Source organism: Malaya genurostris, chromosome 1 (genome assembly GCF_030247185.1).
Source record: "Malaya genurostris strain Urasoe2022 chromosome 1, Malgen_1.1, whole genome shotgun sequence".
Classification (NCBI taxonomy): domain Eukaryota; kingdom Metazoa; phylum Arthropoda; class Insecta; order Diptera; family Culicidae; genus Malaya; species Malaya genurostris.
This window is the reverse complement of record NC_080570.1, coordinates 115,592,058-115,606,617: the sequence shown is the minus strand read 5'-3', so window position 1 is coordinate 115,606,617 and position 14,560 is coordinate 115,592,058. Positions and strand designations below refer to the sequence as shown.

The 14,560-nt window shown below is 44.6% G+C and overlaps 4 protein-coding genes and 1 pseudogene across 4 annotated transcripts; 2 read left to right on the top strand and 3 right to left on the bottom strand.

The window, feature by feature from the left end:
* Positions 1–675, top strand: LOC131427654 (histone H1B-like). The gene has a single exon (XM_058591046.1). It carries the CDS (start codon positions 1–3, stop codon positions 673–675), a length of 675 nt encoding a protein of 224 aa, XP_058447029.1.
* Positions 676–1,594: 919 nt separating this feature from the next.
* On the bottom strand, positions 1,595–1,969 carry LOC131427647 (histone H2A). Its single transcript, XM_058591033.1, has one exon. The coding sequence runs from the start codon at positions 1,967–1,969 to the stop codon at positions 1,595–1,597; it is 375 nt and encodes a 124-aa protein (XP_058447016.1).
* Positions 1,970–5,654: 3,685 nt separating this feature from the next.
* Positions 5,655–6,044, bottom strand: LOC131425523 (histone H2A). Its single transcript, XM_058587462.1, has one exon. It carries the CDS (start codon positions 6,027–6,029, stop codon positions 5,655–5,657), a length of 375 nt encoding a protein of 124 aa, XP_058443445.1. The 5' UTR covers positions 6,030–6,044.
* Positions 6,045–7,667: 1,623 nt separating this feature from the next.
* On the bottom strand, positions 7,668–7,979 carry LOC131427639 (histone H4). Its single transcript, XM_058591021.1, has one exon. It carries the CDS (start codon positions 7,977–7,979, stop codon positions 7,668–7,670), a length of 312 nt encoding a protein of 103 aa, XP_058447004.1.
* A 4,888-nt stretch (positions 7,980–12,867) lies between these two features.
* Positions 12,868–13,244, top strand: LOC131425119 (histone H2B-like; annotated as a pseudogene).
* Positions 13,245–14,560: the final 1,316 nt, after the last annotated feature.

Sequence of the window (14,560 nt, the reverse complement as noted above, 5' to 3'; positions counted from 1 at the left end):
ATGGCTGAAACCGCTGTTGACGTATCGGCCGCAGCTCCGGTTGCTGCTTCACCGGCCAAGGCACCGAAGAAAGCCAAAGCCGCCAAGGGAGAAGCCAAAAAACCGAAGAAGCCATCGACACATCCACCAGTCAATGACATGGTAGTGGCTGCCATCAAGACGCTGAAGGAACGCAACGGATCTTCGCTGCAGGCCATCAAGAAGTACATCGCCGCCAACTACAAGTGCGACGTCGCCAAGCTGGCCCCGTTCATCAAGAAGGCCCTGAAATCTGGCGTCGAGAAGGGAAAGCTCACCCAGACCAAGGGTTCCGGTGCATCCGGCTCGTTCAAAATCAAAGCCGGTGCCAAGCAACCGGCTGGCGAGAAGAAGCCGAAGAAGGCTGCTGCCAAAAAACCGAAGAAGGCTGCCGGAGAGAAGAAAAAGGTTGCCAAGAAACCCGCTGGCGAGAAGAAACCGAAGGCCAAAAAGCCTGCAGGTGAGAAAAAGCCGAAAGCCGCCGCTGCAAAGAAGGCTAAGGCAGCACCAGCCAAGGCCGCCAAGAAGGCTGCTGCACCGAAGCAGAAGGCCACCAAGCCATCGAAAGCCGCTGCCAACAAGCCCAAGACCCCGAAGCCAAAGAAGGCCGCGCCAGCCAAAAAAGCTGCCCCGAAGAAGGTGGCTGCCAAGAAGTAAATTGACCCATCGTCAGTCAGTCATCATCATCATGTCGAATTCTACCGTTCTTATTTCGACGGTGTTCAACAAAACAGTCCTTTTCAGGACTACCAAAAAATCCATGCAAAGAATTAATCGATATTTCCTACTTCGCTCGCTTTTGGGTAGTCCGCTTCAACAAAACTGCACAGTAAGAAAAAAAAAAAAAGTATGCTTTTATCCATCACAGCAGCACTACTTTCTGAGCGTGTGCTTCACCGACACGCTATAGTGGATAAATTGGTGCGCAGCCATAGAGCCGACCCCGCTGCTACGCGCATGCTTCTCTTGTAGTACAATCAAATATGTTCGTTCGCTCAGTCGGTAAGCAGCGACGAAAGGATCGGTAGGTGATCAAATGAAAATGCGGACGGATTATGCACGATGATTGATGAAGTCCGTTCGTAAAAATCTAGCTTGCGAAAATTCATCAATAAAAATGGTTGATGTTTTTGTTCCCAATTATATTTGTATTTTAAAACTATCCCAGTTTTCCTTTTCTTGGAAAATGAATGCCGTTATAGTTTCCATTTAGTGTAGAGCCAGTTCGGACACGGTATCGCTCTGTACGCGGTTTTTCGTATAATCATATTTAATTTAGTAGCTTGACTCTCCAGACGATTGTCGTTTTCATTCAACCAACCTTGCTTGATCGGTAAAAAAAAAATAAATCTATTCTCCAGCGCAATCGACCACCGACCATCGACTTTTCACTTGTAATGTGGGAAATTATCCTAGAAGCTATGGAAAAAAAAAAACAAGTCTTATGGCGCTTGCATGAGTAAATATGATTGATCGATAGTAAAATAGTAAATTTCTATAAGTTCTTTATCAGAAAATTGTGGTCGTCCTGAAAAGGACGTTTTTTCGATTGGTTTCAGTGCGAATCAAGTGCAATTTAGGCCTTCTTTTCGGTTTTCTTCGGGAGCAACACTGCCTGGATGTTTGGCAGTACACCGCCCTGTGCGATGGTAACTCCGGAGAGCAGTTTGTTCAACTCCTCGTCGTTACGGATGGCCAGCTGCAGATGACGAGGGATGATTCTCGTTTTCTTGTTGTCACGGGCAGCGTTACCGGCCAATTCCAGCACTTCGGCGGCCAGGTATTCCATCACTGCCGCCAGATAGACCGGTGCACCGGCACCGACACGTTCGGCGTAGTTTCCTTTCCGAAGCAGACGGTGGATTCTGCCTACTGGGAACTGCAGACCAGCACGGTTCGAGCGGGACTTTGCCTTTCCCTTAACTTTTCCTCCTTTGCCACGGCCAGACATTTTCTTTTATGTGTTTTGTTTTCGTAAAAAATCCACGAAACGATGCTAACAGCTAGGATGCTAACTCGGTAATACTGGCTGCCGCAGTACTAACCCTCTGTTTTATACCATCTCGCTGTTTCTCGTTCTGCGAATAGGCAGAGCATAAAGCGCAAAAGAGGATCAAATTTTGACAAAGGGGCTGTCCCTACTGCGTTGCCTGTAGCAGGTATAAAACGGGGTTTCTTGGGCGAGCTAGCGTCATTTACGTGAAAACAGCTACTCTGAACGCACGTCAACGTTAGAACGATGGCACCGAAAACTAGTGGAAAGGCGGCCAAAAAATCCGGCAAGGCCCAGAAGAACATCGCCAAGGGTGATAAGAAGAAGAAGAAGATCCGCAGGAAGGAAAGCTACGCTATCTACATCTACAAAGTGTTGAAGCAGGTCCACCCTGATACCGGAGTATCCTCGAAGGCGATGAGCATCATGAACAGTTTCGTCAATGACATCTTCGAACGCATTGCATCCGAGGCATCGCGTTTGGCTCATTACAACAAACGTTCGACGATTACCTCTCGCGAAATCCAGACTGCCGTTCGTCTGCTTTTGCCAGGAGAGTTGGCCAAGCACGCCGTTTCTGAGGGAACCAAAGCCGTCACCAAGTACACCAGCTCCAAGTAAACTGAGAACAACACCGACCCCGTGTATGCGAGAACTAACAAACGGCCCTTTTAAGGGCCACAAACAAATCTACACAAAGTGTTAAATTCGAATTCTCGTGTGTTGTTTTGCTTGCTTCTTCTTTACTCGTTTCGATTGTGATGGTGGTGGCCGTTTGTGAAAGAAAGTGCAATAGAGGGAAGGTGCTGGGCAATTGGTTTGAGTGAGTTTAGTTGTTTTGAACAATCTCATCCAATTTGTGCATTACATTATGCTGGAACTGAATTCCTTGAAACCAGCCACACACCGTTGCGGAAGCGAGAGAGAGCGAATTGTTTTAGGCACTACTTTTGTACAGGGATGACCAAAGATTTCCCGCCTTTTCCGAAGAACGGCGAAAGAAGACATTGATAAAACAAAAAACTTATCACATTCTCAGAGGGTAAATTTTGAAAAGGCGTCCCATAGTAAAGTATTCTTCTATGATGCTTTGATGGTAAGACTTCATCACGAAGACGACAAGCAAATGTAAATTTCTTTCGAACATGCACTTTTTCATTTGATTGCGCGCGTGCGTGTGTGTTTGTTTTCGTGAAAATCGCAGGTTTTCGAGAAGAATAAATCTCCTGTGCCAAAATAACGAAAATGTCTCAAAATCGGACATCATCTCTAGCAACCGAAGTTTACTGTTTGCTTGTTAGGAACAATTAGATTTGTACCTGCAGGACAGAAAACATTAGTTTGTTCGATTTTGCGAGTGGTGATTTATATTTTAATAGCGATTTGAGTTAGCATTCATCATTTATCACTCATCCATCGATTATCAATGAAAGGAGATGAATTCGGAGACAAAGAACGAAAAAGAAGATTTTCCGCTTTCCAAAAACATACACCAATACATATGTATATCAACGTCATACTGGTTTACTTCAATGTATGGGTATTGGTTTTTCCCTCAGTCATAATAAAGTTCATTCTTATGTTCTCTAACTTGCTTTTCTCTCTCTCTCGCTCTCCCAACGCACCTCTGTTTGCGATAAGTTGGAACATGTTGTTCATGGCAGTCTACACACACACACACACACACACACACACACACACACACACACACACACACACACACACACACACACACACACACACACACACACATTTGCGCAATAGTGCAACTGAGGTATGCGATTCACAAAATTGCTTGCTACTGAAAATTGCGGAAAAGAAAACACAAGACAAATTTTTTCAATTTTGTAGGCACAAGCGTTTTGAAACACGTACAATAACGGGAAGGTATCATATAAAGATTGGTTTTTACTTTTGTCGTTAAGTTTTTTTTTTTCATGTACGTATTGTTTACCTCTCGGATGGTGGTAGGTAGAAACGAACAACCGTTTATACGACGCAAAGTCAAACCGATTTCCCATATCCCATCCATGAGCATGAGCAGAGGGAGAAAAAATACCGGTTAACCTGGACTACTTTTCACTTGAGAGTTTGAGAGATTTTTCACCATTTCAACCATTTTTCGTTCAGTTGCCATTTGTCATTGTTGCTAAGCTAACCTAACCATCCGAACAGCGAGAGTTCCGTTCACTGCGTTAGGATTGAGTAAGCCGCGTTCATCGTTTGATCATGTCAACGAAACTCAACAATCGATGCTAAATAAGCAACTTGCTATTGAGTAATCTTTCAGTAATTTCTTACATGGACCGTCGGAAAACAATTCGGAGTTCCTGTTTTCCAAGTAGATAGTCTTTCCAATAGGATATTCTAATGAGCAGCAGTTTTTATTTTTCCTGCTAGAATCGCACACCAATACACACTTACCAACCACTAAACTGCGGTTCGGTCTAGACAATTGGTGTACACTGTTGCCATAGTTGTTCGTCGGTTATTTTCATTCTCTCTTTCACGCCTCTCGCATTCTCGTAGTAGCCAATATTACTCTCCTTATTGTTTACGTTCGTGTCGCTATCGTATTTGTGGCATTCGTATTCGTTCGAAAATATATGTTAGTCGAATGGTCGAAACATCATCGGATTGATGAAAATATGTTCAAACAATCAAAATTATTCGCCAATCCAACAAAACTTTCATTGGCGAGAGTGTACTGTTTAATGAACTCTTCTCTCAATGTTTCAATATTCAGTTGCAATACTTAAAGCTCTAAACGTTTTCTCGAAAAATACCGACACAAGTTACCAAGCTAATTGGATTGGTGGTACTGACGATGCTTTTGGTTGTCAATAATAAACAATGCCACGTGTAGGGGCCGCTAATGTAATGTAAATGAATATACAGACACACACACACACACACACACACACACACACACACACACGCACGCGCGCGTTTATGCGACCTTGCCCTCCGGTTCTGAGACCGATGGCTGAACTTAGGTACAGCTTGATTTTCGTTTCCTCATATACACATTACATTACCATTTGTTTTTGGCCTGTGTGTGTGGCAGTGTTTATTCACCATCATGGTGGTAGCTACGATATCTTCTTCTTCTTCTTCTTTTTTTCTAGTCGGTCGTCACCATTCATGAGATGATGCCGACCGATGACACAGATACATGCGCTATATTGGATCGGTGTGTCGTCACGGATACGAACGAAAATTATTCTCTTATTTCTCGTGCGACACTTTCTCTAAGATTATATGATCAAGTTTGGATGTTTTAATGGCTGCATTTTCCGGTAAATCGATGGGAAAGATTTTCGCCATTGAACTCACATCGATCATTCTAAAATTCCGATTCGTCTGGTATGACCGATTTTGTCTTCTGTTTTCCAAACACTGAAAAAGCGGACATCATTTTCGCATCAGGTAGATACACCGATTCAGGGTAAAATTCCGAAAACGAAAATGAACAAAGGTCGCTATACTTGATTTGCGCATTATACTTTCCAGGCGTATCACAACTTTAGCAATCTTTAATTCAAAGCAATCTTAAATATTTCTTTATCACAGTGAGGTGGTCGTCCTGAAAAGGACGGGTTCTGTAAGGGGGGTAACACCAATATGTTCCGGAAATCGCAATTTAGGCCTTTTTCTCGGTTTTCTTCGGGAGCAGCACTGCCTGGATGTTTGGCAGTACACCGCCCTGTGCGATGGTAACTCCGGAGAGCAGTTTGTTCAACTCCTCGTCGTTACGGATGGCCAGCTGCAGATGGCGAGGGATGATTCTCGTTTTCTTGTTGTCACGGGCAGCGTTACCGGCCAATTCCAGCACTTCGGCGGCCAGGTATTCCATCACTGCCGCCAGATAGACCGGTGCACCGGCACCGACACGTTCGGCGTAGTTTCCCTTCCGGAGCAGACGGTGGATTCTGCCTACTGGGAACTGCAGACCAGCACGGTTTGAGCGGGACTTTGCCTTTCCCTTAACTTTTCCTCCTTTACCACGGCCAGACATTTTGCGTGTGCGTGTTTCTGCGTAAAAAATCCACGAGATGCTGTTAACGACTAGACAGCCAATTCAGTAATACTGGCTGCCGCCGTACTAACCCTCTGTTTTATATCGTCTCACTGTTTCCCGTTCTGCGAACAGGAAAAGGAATTCTAACAAAGGGGCAGTCCATGCGCCGCTCTCAATAGCAGGTATAAAACGAGCTGTCATATGGCAAATAGCGTCATTTAAGTTAAAGCAGTTACTCTGAACGTACGAGAACCGTCAAGCACGATGGCACCGAAAACCAGTGGAAAGGCAGCCAAAAAATCCGGCAAGGCCCAGAAAAACATCGCCAAGGGAGATAAGAAAAAGAAGAAGATCCGCAGGAAGGAAAGCTACGCTATCTACATCTACAAAGTGTTGAAACAGGTCCACCCTGATACCGGAGTATCCTCGAAGGCGATGAGCATCATGAACAGTTTCGTCAATGACATCTTCGAACGCATTGCATCCGAGGCATCGCGTTTGGCCCATTACAACAAACGTTCGACGATTACCTCTCGCGAAATCCAGACCGCCGTTCGTCTGCTTTTGCCAGGAGAGTTGGCCAAGCACGCCGTTTCGGAAGGAACCAAAGCCGTCACCAAGTACACTAGCTCCAAGTAAACTGAGTGAGAACAACCAAACCCCCCCGATCGTGTGTGTGCATACGAATCGCCAAGCATAATCGGCCCTTTTAAGGGCCACAAACAAATCTACACAAAGTGTTAAGTTCGCATATTTCCCTCATTCAATCACCAAACACATTTTGTTCGTTGATGATTTTACTTTCATCAGCCAACAAACACCTAACGAGAAAAACAGAACAAATTATGAACAACACAGGTACAATTGTTCTCGCGTTTCGGAGTATTCATCCATGCCATATGGACAATATATTGTTCGGAGCAAAAATATGTTGGTTTCGAAATAAAGAAAAGTATCGATTACTTTTCGGACCAATCGACAGACTTGGTCGACCAACCAAATAACAAATTGCTACACATACACATGCATGCTACTGTAAACCAACCAATGACATATCAACAGCAATCGTTTTTCTATCCTAGGCGGCTTTGAGCAAATGCTGCATGTTGTATAGTCGAAATTCGAAGCCAACAGCATTGACAGTTGACCAGAACAGTTGAATGGGAATGAATGATTTCGAAAAGATAGTTCATGTTAAACAACATAACTAATTTCTTTTCTCAAATGTTACGTTTTTCAGCGGCGCGTTAAGTAGTACTCAAGTGTCAACAGCAGTTTGAAACTCACAACCGACCAGAAATAATAATGTCGTGTTTGCTTGATGCGAAACCGAAAACCAGTTTCCACCCTAACGACTGCTGGTTAAATTGTTTGTTTGAAAACCTAGTTGTTGGACTGAAAAATCTAGTCAGTTTCGAACCCGGTTGAATTCACACTACTCACTACTCTATTGCACACTTCTTACTATTCTCATATCATCACCACCACCACCACCATCATCATCATCATCATCATGATTATAGATTATAATGAATACCAGCAAATGCTAACTAATTCTTTGCGAAACATATTGGTGGCCCTGAAAAGGGCCTTTTATCCTTCCGTATTATGTTATGTGTGTTCTCGTTACGACGTTTAACCTCCGAAACCATACAGAGTGCGACCCTGTCGCTTCAGAGCATACACGACATCCATGGCGGTGACGGTCTTGCGCTTGGCGTGTTCAGTGTAGGTTACTGCATCTCGGATCACATTTTCCAGGAACACCTTCAGCACTCCACGAGTTTCCTCATAGATCAGACCGGAGATACGCTTGACACCACCACGACGAGCCAGACGACGGATAGCGGGCTTGGTAATTCCCTGGATGTTATCACGAAGCACTTTACGATGACGCTTGGCGCCTCCTTTTCCGAGTCCCTTTCCTCCTTTGCCGCGACCAGTCATTTTTCTCTGCTAGCTGCTTGTTCTTGCAAGTAAGACAGTACAAGTGAAACTAATGCCACTTCGCAGACCGGTGCTTTTTTTTATACCTACCGAGAGGGTCCGTTTCGTGCTTTGCTTTGTGCTGATTGGCTGCTTCAGAGCGGTCGGGCAGGTATAAAACAGCCAGCCAGGTCCGTTTTGAGCTCATTCTGTGTTTTGTTTTCAACGCGTACAGTACGGTGTAGAGAGAAAGGATAAGCAAAAGAAAGAAATAATGGCTCGTACCAAGCAGACCGCTCGTAAATCGACCGGAGGAAAGGCTCCTCGTAAGCAACTGGCGACAAAGGCTGCTCGCAAAAGTGCTCCTGCTACTGGCGGAGTGAAGAAACCCCATCGTTATCGGCCAGGAACAGTAGCCCTTCGGGAGATCCGTCGTTACCAGAAATCGACTGAGCTGTTGATTCGCAAGCTGCCGTTCCAGCGTTTAGTGCGTGAAATTGCCCAAGATTTCAAGACCGACCTTCGCTTCCAGAGTTCCGCCGTCATGGCACTGCAGGAGGCCAGCGAAGCCTATCTAGTCGGTTTGTTCGAGGACACCAATCTATGCGCGATCCACGCCAAGCGTGTTACCATCATGCCAAAGGACATCCAGCTGGCTCGTCGGATCCGTGGCGAACGTGCTTAAACAGGCTATCGGCTTTCGTTTGATCTCACAACATATACCCCAAAGGCCCTTTTCAGGGCCACCCAATCAATTACCAACGAGTTTACGAATTCGAATATTTTCCCTTAAACAATCACATACTCAGACACACACACACACAAGTTGCGCGCGCACAGAAAATGACATCCGATCCGTTGCACAATTCATGCCCCATATGGAAAGTCAGTAATCTATAGGTGTTTGAAATGTTTTCCTTATTTTTTGGTCTTTCATTTTTGTTTCTGCTAAAGTAGCAGTTGAGAGGAGAATAGACGACCTGCTGACAGACAAGCAGCACAGACAATACACATTGCTTCCCTGTTACATAGTTCAGCAATGTGTATTGTCCTGTTACCCAGCTTGCAACACATCGTGCACTCGCCGTGTCATGCCATGTGACTGACTGCCTGACAATTCTGACGGGATTCGGCCACCAGTTACTAGTATTACTCTGCTACTGCTACTCTCAATACACTATACTATACAATATTGGTTCAAAATCATGAAAATACCAATTTGTTTCGTTCCAAGACTACCCCGACAGACGCTTGCTTGCCGTTGACATAGTCAACGTCCCATCCCCAGACGACTGGTGGGGATGTTTCTGGCGAAAGAAATACACAGCAATTGCCAATCTTTGAATAGTAGGCTAATGTTCGGTTGGGTTCGGTGCTTTCTTCCGGTACGTGACAATTTTCGGCCAATATCTATCAAATATAAGCAACACTCAAATTCGGTATCAAATCAAATCACTGCTCGAGTTCTTTGTTGCCAATCGATTGAGACTGAGAGACTGACTATGTCTGGCACGCACGCTAGACAGATGGAGGTGTCGAAGGATTATTATTATTATTTAATGGTAATACTTGCACCGTATATTTTGCATGTAAAATCCTAAATGCGCTCCACAATTCCGGTATTCTGATTTGGGAAAGATTGTTTTTTGGTTTTTGCTTCTGATGACAAATATTCTCAGCCCAGCCAGCCGTTTGTGGTACGTGAACAACACACCACACATTTGACTCGTTGTGTTAGAAAGGACTTCGGTTTGTTTGATTCTAATTTTTCACTGTCGAAATTTTTAAACATCCTCTCTCTTGGAATTGACCTGTCCTGATGTTCAGGTTTAATATTTGCAAGATGAACCAAATTCAAATGGCAAAACAAGTTCATTACAAAAAATAGTAACCAAAATGCTTTCAGAACAACCGACACGCCCGGGCGTTGGCGACGTTGGCCAGCATTATTCGTTGGCAGTGCCATCGTGTTCCAGATTTCGGAAGGCATGTTCGGAAATATTATGCTCACGTAACATATCTGTTAGTCAAATTGTTTAAAAATTGTATTTTCCAAATGCAGAACACGGAAAAATTGAAAAGCTTAGTCACCGGTTCGTACTGCGTTTTGGTCGTTTGATCGATTTGCGCCAGACAGCAGGTTCAAGTTTGACCGATTCAATCTCGTGCGCGTCGCAACCGTCATCGAACGGGTTGTGTTAGTTGTCAAGAGAAAATATTTCTCTTCCCAATGAACCATGTTTCGTTGGAGTCCGCATTGTTTAAATGGTACTGTTTTACTATTTTTGACAATTCGAAATAAGCATGTACCGTTTGTCCGATATTGAATGCATATTTCGCTATCATCACTGCCCGTCCGGCTGTTCGCGAATGGTGGAGCAGAAAGTTCAAACATCGTAGCAAACATAAAACCACTCTTTGGCGATACTTCCGCTGCTGTCGATTCATTGTTTACAATTTAAAAACAATAGTCCAGAAAAATTACCTACACCTACCTAGCACCGAATGGTAACCGTCATGTGCGTATTCCCTAACAGGGCCGACGGATTCGGTGCCCGAACGTATCGCACGATTCTACTGCATTCACACACTCGTTTGTATTCGCTTAGTCGTTCGCTCGTTCTACCTGCTTTAGAAAAGTGCACATTAGAAAAAATGGCTGAAACCGCTGTTGACGTATCGGCCGCAGCTCCGGTTGCTGCTTCACCGGCCAAGGCACCGAAGAAAGCCAAAGCCGCCAAGGGAGAAGCCAAAAAACCGAAGAAGCCATCGACACATCCACCAGTCAATGACATGGTAGTGGCTGCCATCAAGACGCTGAAGGAACGCAACGGATCTTCGCTGCAGGCCATCAAGAAGTACATCGCCGCCAACTACAAGTGCGACGTCGCCAAGCTGGCCCCGTTCATCAAGAAGGCCCTGAAATCTGGCGTCGAGAAGGGAAAGCTCACCCAGACCAAGGGTTCCGGTGCATCCGGCTCGTTCAAAATCAAAGCCGGTGCCAAGCAACCGGCTGGCGAGAAGAAGCCGAAGAAGGCTGCTGCCAAAAAACCGAAGAAGGCTGCCGGAGAGAAGAAAAAGGTTGCCAAGAAACCCGCTGGCGAGAAGAAACCGAAGGCCAAAAAGCCTGCAGGTGAGAAAAAGCCGAAAGCCGCCGCTGCAAAGAAGGCTAAGGCAGCACCAGCCAAGGCCGCCAAGAAGGCTGCTGCACCGAAGCAGAAGGCCACCAAGCCATCGAAAGCCGCTGCCAACAAGCCCAAGACCCCGAAGCCAAAGAAGGCCGCGCCAGCCAAAAAAGCTGCCCCGAAGAAGGTGGCTGCCAAGAAGTAAATTGACCCATCGTCAGTCAGTCATCATCATCATGTCGAATTCTACCGTTCTTATTTCGACGGTGTTCAACAAAACAGTCCTTTTCAGGACTACCAAAAAATCCATGCAAAGAATTAATCGATATTTCCTACTTCGCTCGCTTTTGGGTAGTCCGCTTCAACAAAACTGCACAGTAAGAAAAAAAAAAAAAGTATGCTTTTATCCATCATAGCAGCACTACTTTCTGAGCGTGTGCTTCACCGACACGCTATAGTGGATAAATTGGTGCGCAGCCATAGAGCCGACCCCGCTGCTACGCGCATGCTTCTCTTGTAGTACAATCAAATATGTTCGTTCGCTCAGTCGGTAAGCAGCGACGAAAGGATCGGTAGGTGATCAAATGAAAATGCGGACGGATTATGCACGATGATTGATGAAGTCCGTTCGTAAAAATCTAGCTTGCGAAAATTCATCGATAAAAATGGTTGATGTTTTTGTTCCCAATTATATTTGTATTTTAAAACTATCCCAGTTTTCCTTTTCTTGGAAAATGAATGCCGTTATAGTTTCCATTTAGTGTAGAGCCAGTTCGGACACGGTATCGCTCTGTACGCGGTTTTTCGTATAATCATATTTAATTTAGTAGCTTGACTCTCCAGACGATTGTCGTTTTCATTCAACCAACCTTGCTTGATCGGTAAAAAAAAATAAATCTATTCTCCAGCGCAATCGACCACCGACCATCGACTTTTCACTTGTAATGTGGGAAATTATCCTAGAAGCTATGGAAAAAAAAACAAGTCTTATGGCGCTTGCATGAGTAAATATGATTGATCGATAGTAAAATAGTAAATTTCTATAAGTTCTTTATCAGAAAATTGTGGTCGTCCTGAAAAGGACGTTTTTTCGATTGGTTTCAGTGCGAATCAAGTGCAATTTAGGCCTTCTTTTCGGTTTTCTTCGGGAGCAACACTGCCTGGATGTTTGGCAGTACACCGCCCTGTGCGATGGTAACTCCGGAGAGCAGTTTGTTCAACTCCTCGTCGTTACGGATGGCCAGCTGCAGATGACGAGGGATGATTCTCGTTTTCTTGTTGTCACGGGCAGCGTTACCGGCCAATTCCAGCACTTCGGCGGCCAGGTATTCCATCACTGCCGCCAGATAGACCGGTGCACCGGCACCGACACGTTCGGCGTAGTTTCCTTTCCGAAGCAGACGGTGGATTCTGCCTACTGGGAACTGCAGACCAGCACGGTTCGAGCGGGACTTTGCCTTTCCCTTAACTTTTCCTCCTTTGCCACGGCCAGACATTTTCTTTTATGTGTTTTGTTTTCGTAAAAAATCCACGAAACGATGCTAACAGCTAGGATGCTAACTCGGTAATACTGGCTGCCGCAGTACTAACCCTCTGTTTTATACCATCTCGCTGTTTCTCGTTCTGCGAATAGGCAGAGCATAAAGCGCAAAAGAGGATCAAATTTTGACCAAGGGGCTGTCCCTACTGCGTTGCCTGTAGCAGGTATAAAACGGGGTTTCTTGGGCGAGCTAGCGTCATTTACGTGAAAACAGCTACTCTGAACGCACGTCAACGTTAGAACGATGGCACCGAAAACTAGTGGAAAGGCGGCCAAAAAAAATCCGGCAAGGCCCAGAAGAACATCGCCAAGGGTGATAAGAAGAAGAAGAAGATCCGCAGGAAGGAAAGCTACGCTATCTACATCTACAAAGTGTTGAAGCAGGTCCACCCTGATACCGGAGTATCCTCGAAGGCGATGAGCATCATGAACAGTTTCGTCAATGACATCTTCGAACGCATTGCATCCGAGGCATCGCGTTTGGCTCATTACAACAAACGTTCGACGATTACCTCTCGCGAAATCCAGACTGCCGTTCGTCTGCTTTTGCCAGGAGAGTTGGCCAAGCACGCCGTTTCTGAGGGAACCAAAGCCGTCACCAAGTACACCAGCTCCAAGTAAACTGAGAACAACACCGACCCCGTGTATGCGAGAACTAACAAACGGCCCTTTTAAGGGCCACAAACAAATCTACACAAAGTGTTAAATTCGAATTCTCGTGTGTTGTTTTGCTTGCTTCTTCTTTACTCGTTTCGATTGTGATGGTGGTGGCCGTTTGTGAAAGAAAGTGCAATAGAGGGAAGGTGCTGGGCAATTGGTTTGAGTGAGTTTAGTTGTTTTGAACAATCTCATCCAATTTGTGCATTACATTATGCTGGAACTGAATTCCTTGAAACCAGCCACACACCGTTGCGGAAGCGAGAGAGAGCGAATTGTTTTAGGCACTACTTTTGTACAGGGATGACCAAAGATTTCCCGCCTTTTCCGAAGAACGGCGAAAGAAGACATTGATAAAACAAAAAACTTATCACATTCTCAGAGGGTAAATTTTGAAAAGGCGTCCCATAGTAAAGTATTCTTCTATGATGCTTTGATGGTAAGACTTCATCACGAAGACGACAAGCAAATGTAAATTTCTTTCGAACATGCACTTTTTCATTTGATTGCGCGCGTGCGTGTGTGTTTGTTTTCGTGAAAATCGCAGGTTTTCGAGAAGAATAAATCTCCTGTGCCAAAATAACGAAAATGTCTCAAAATCGGACATCATCTCTAGCAACCGAAGTTTACTGTTTGCTTGTTAGGAACAATTAGATTTGTACCTGCAGGACAGAAAACATTAGTTTGTTCGATTTTGCGAGTGGTGATTTATATTTTAATAGCGATTTGAGTTAGCATTCATCATTTATCACTCATCCATCGATTATCAATGAAAGGAGATGAATTCGGAGACAAAGAACGAAAAAGAAGATTTTCCGCTTTCCAAAAACATACACCAATACATATGTATATCAACGTCATACTGGTTTACTTCAATGTATGGGTATTGGTTTTTCCCTCAGTCATAATAAAGTTCATTCTTATGTTCTCTAACTTGCTTTTCTCTCTCTCTCGCTCTCCCAACGCACCTCTGTTTGCGATAAGTTGGAACATGTTGTTCATGGCAGTCTACACACACACACACACACACACACACACACACACACACACACACACACACAATTTGCGCAATAGTGCAACTGAGGTATGCGATTCACAAAATTGCTTGCTACTGAAAATTGCGGAAAAGAAAACACAAGACAAATTTTTTCAATTTTGTAGGCACAAGCGTTTTGAAACACGTACAATAACGGGAAGGTATCATATAAAGATTGGTTTTTACTTTTGTCGTTAAGTTTTTTTTTTTCATGTACGTATTGTTTACCTCTCGGATGGTGGTA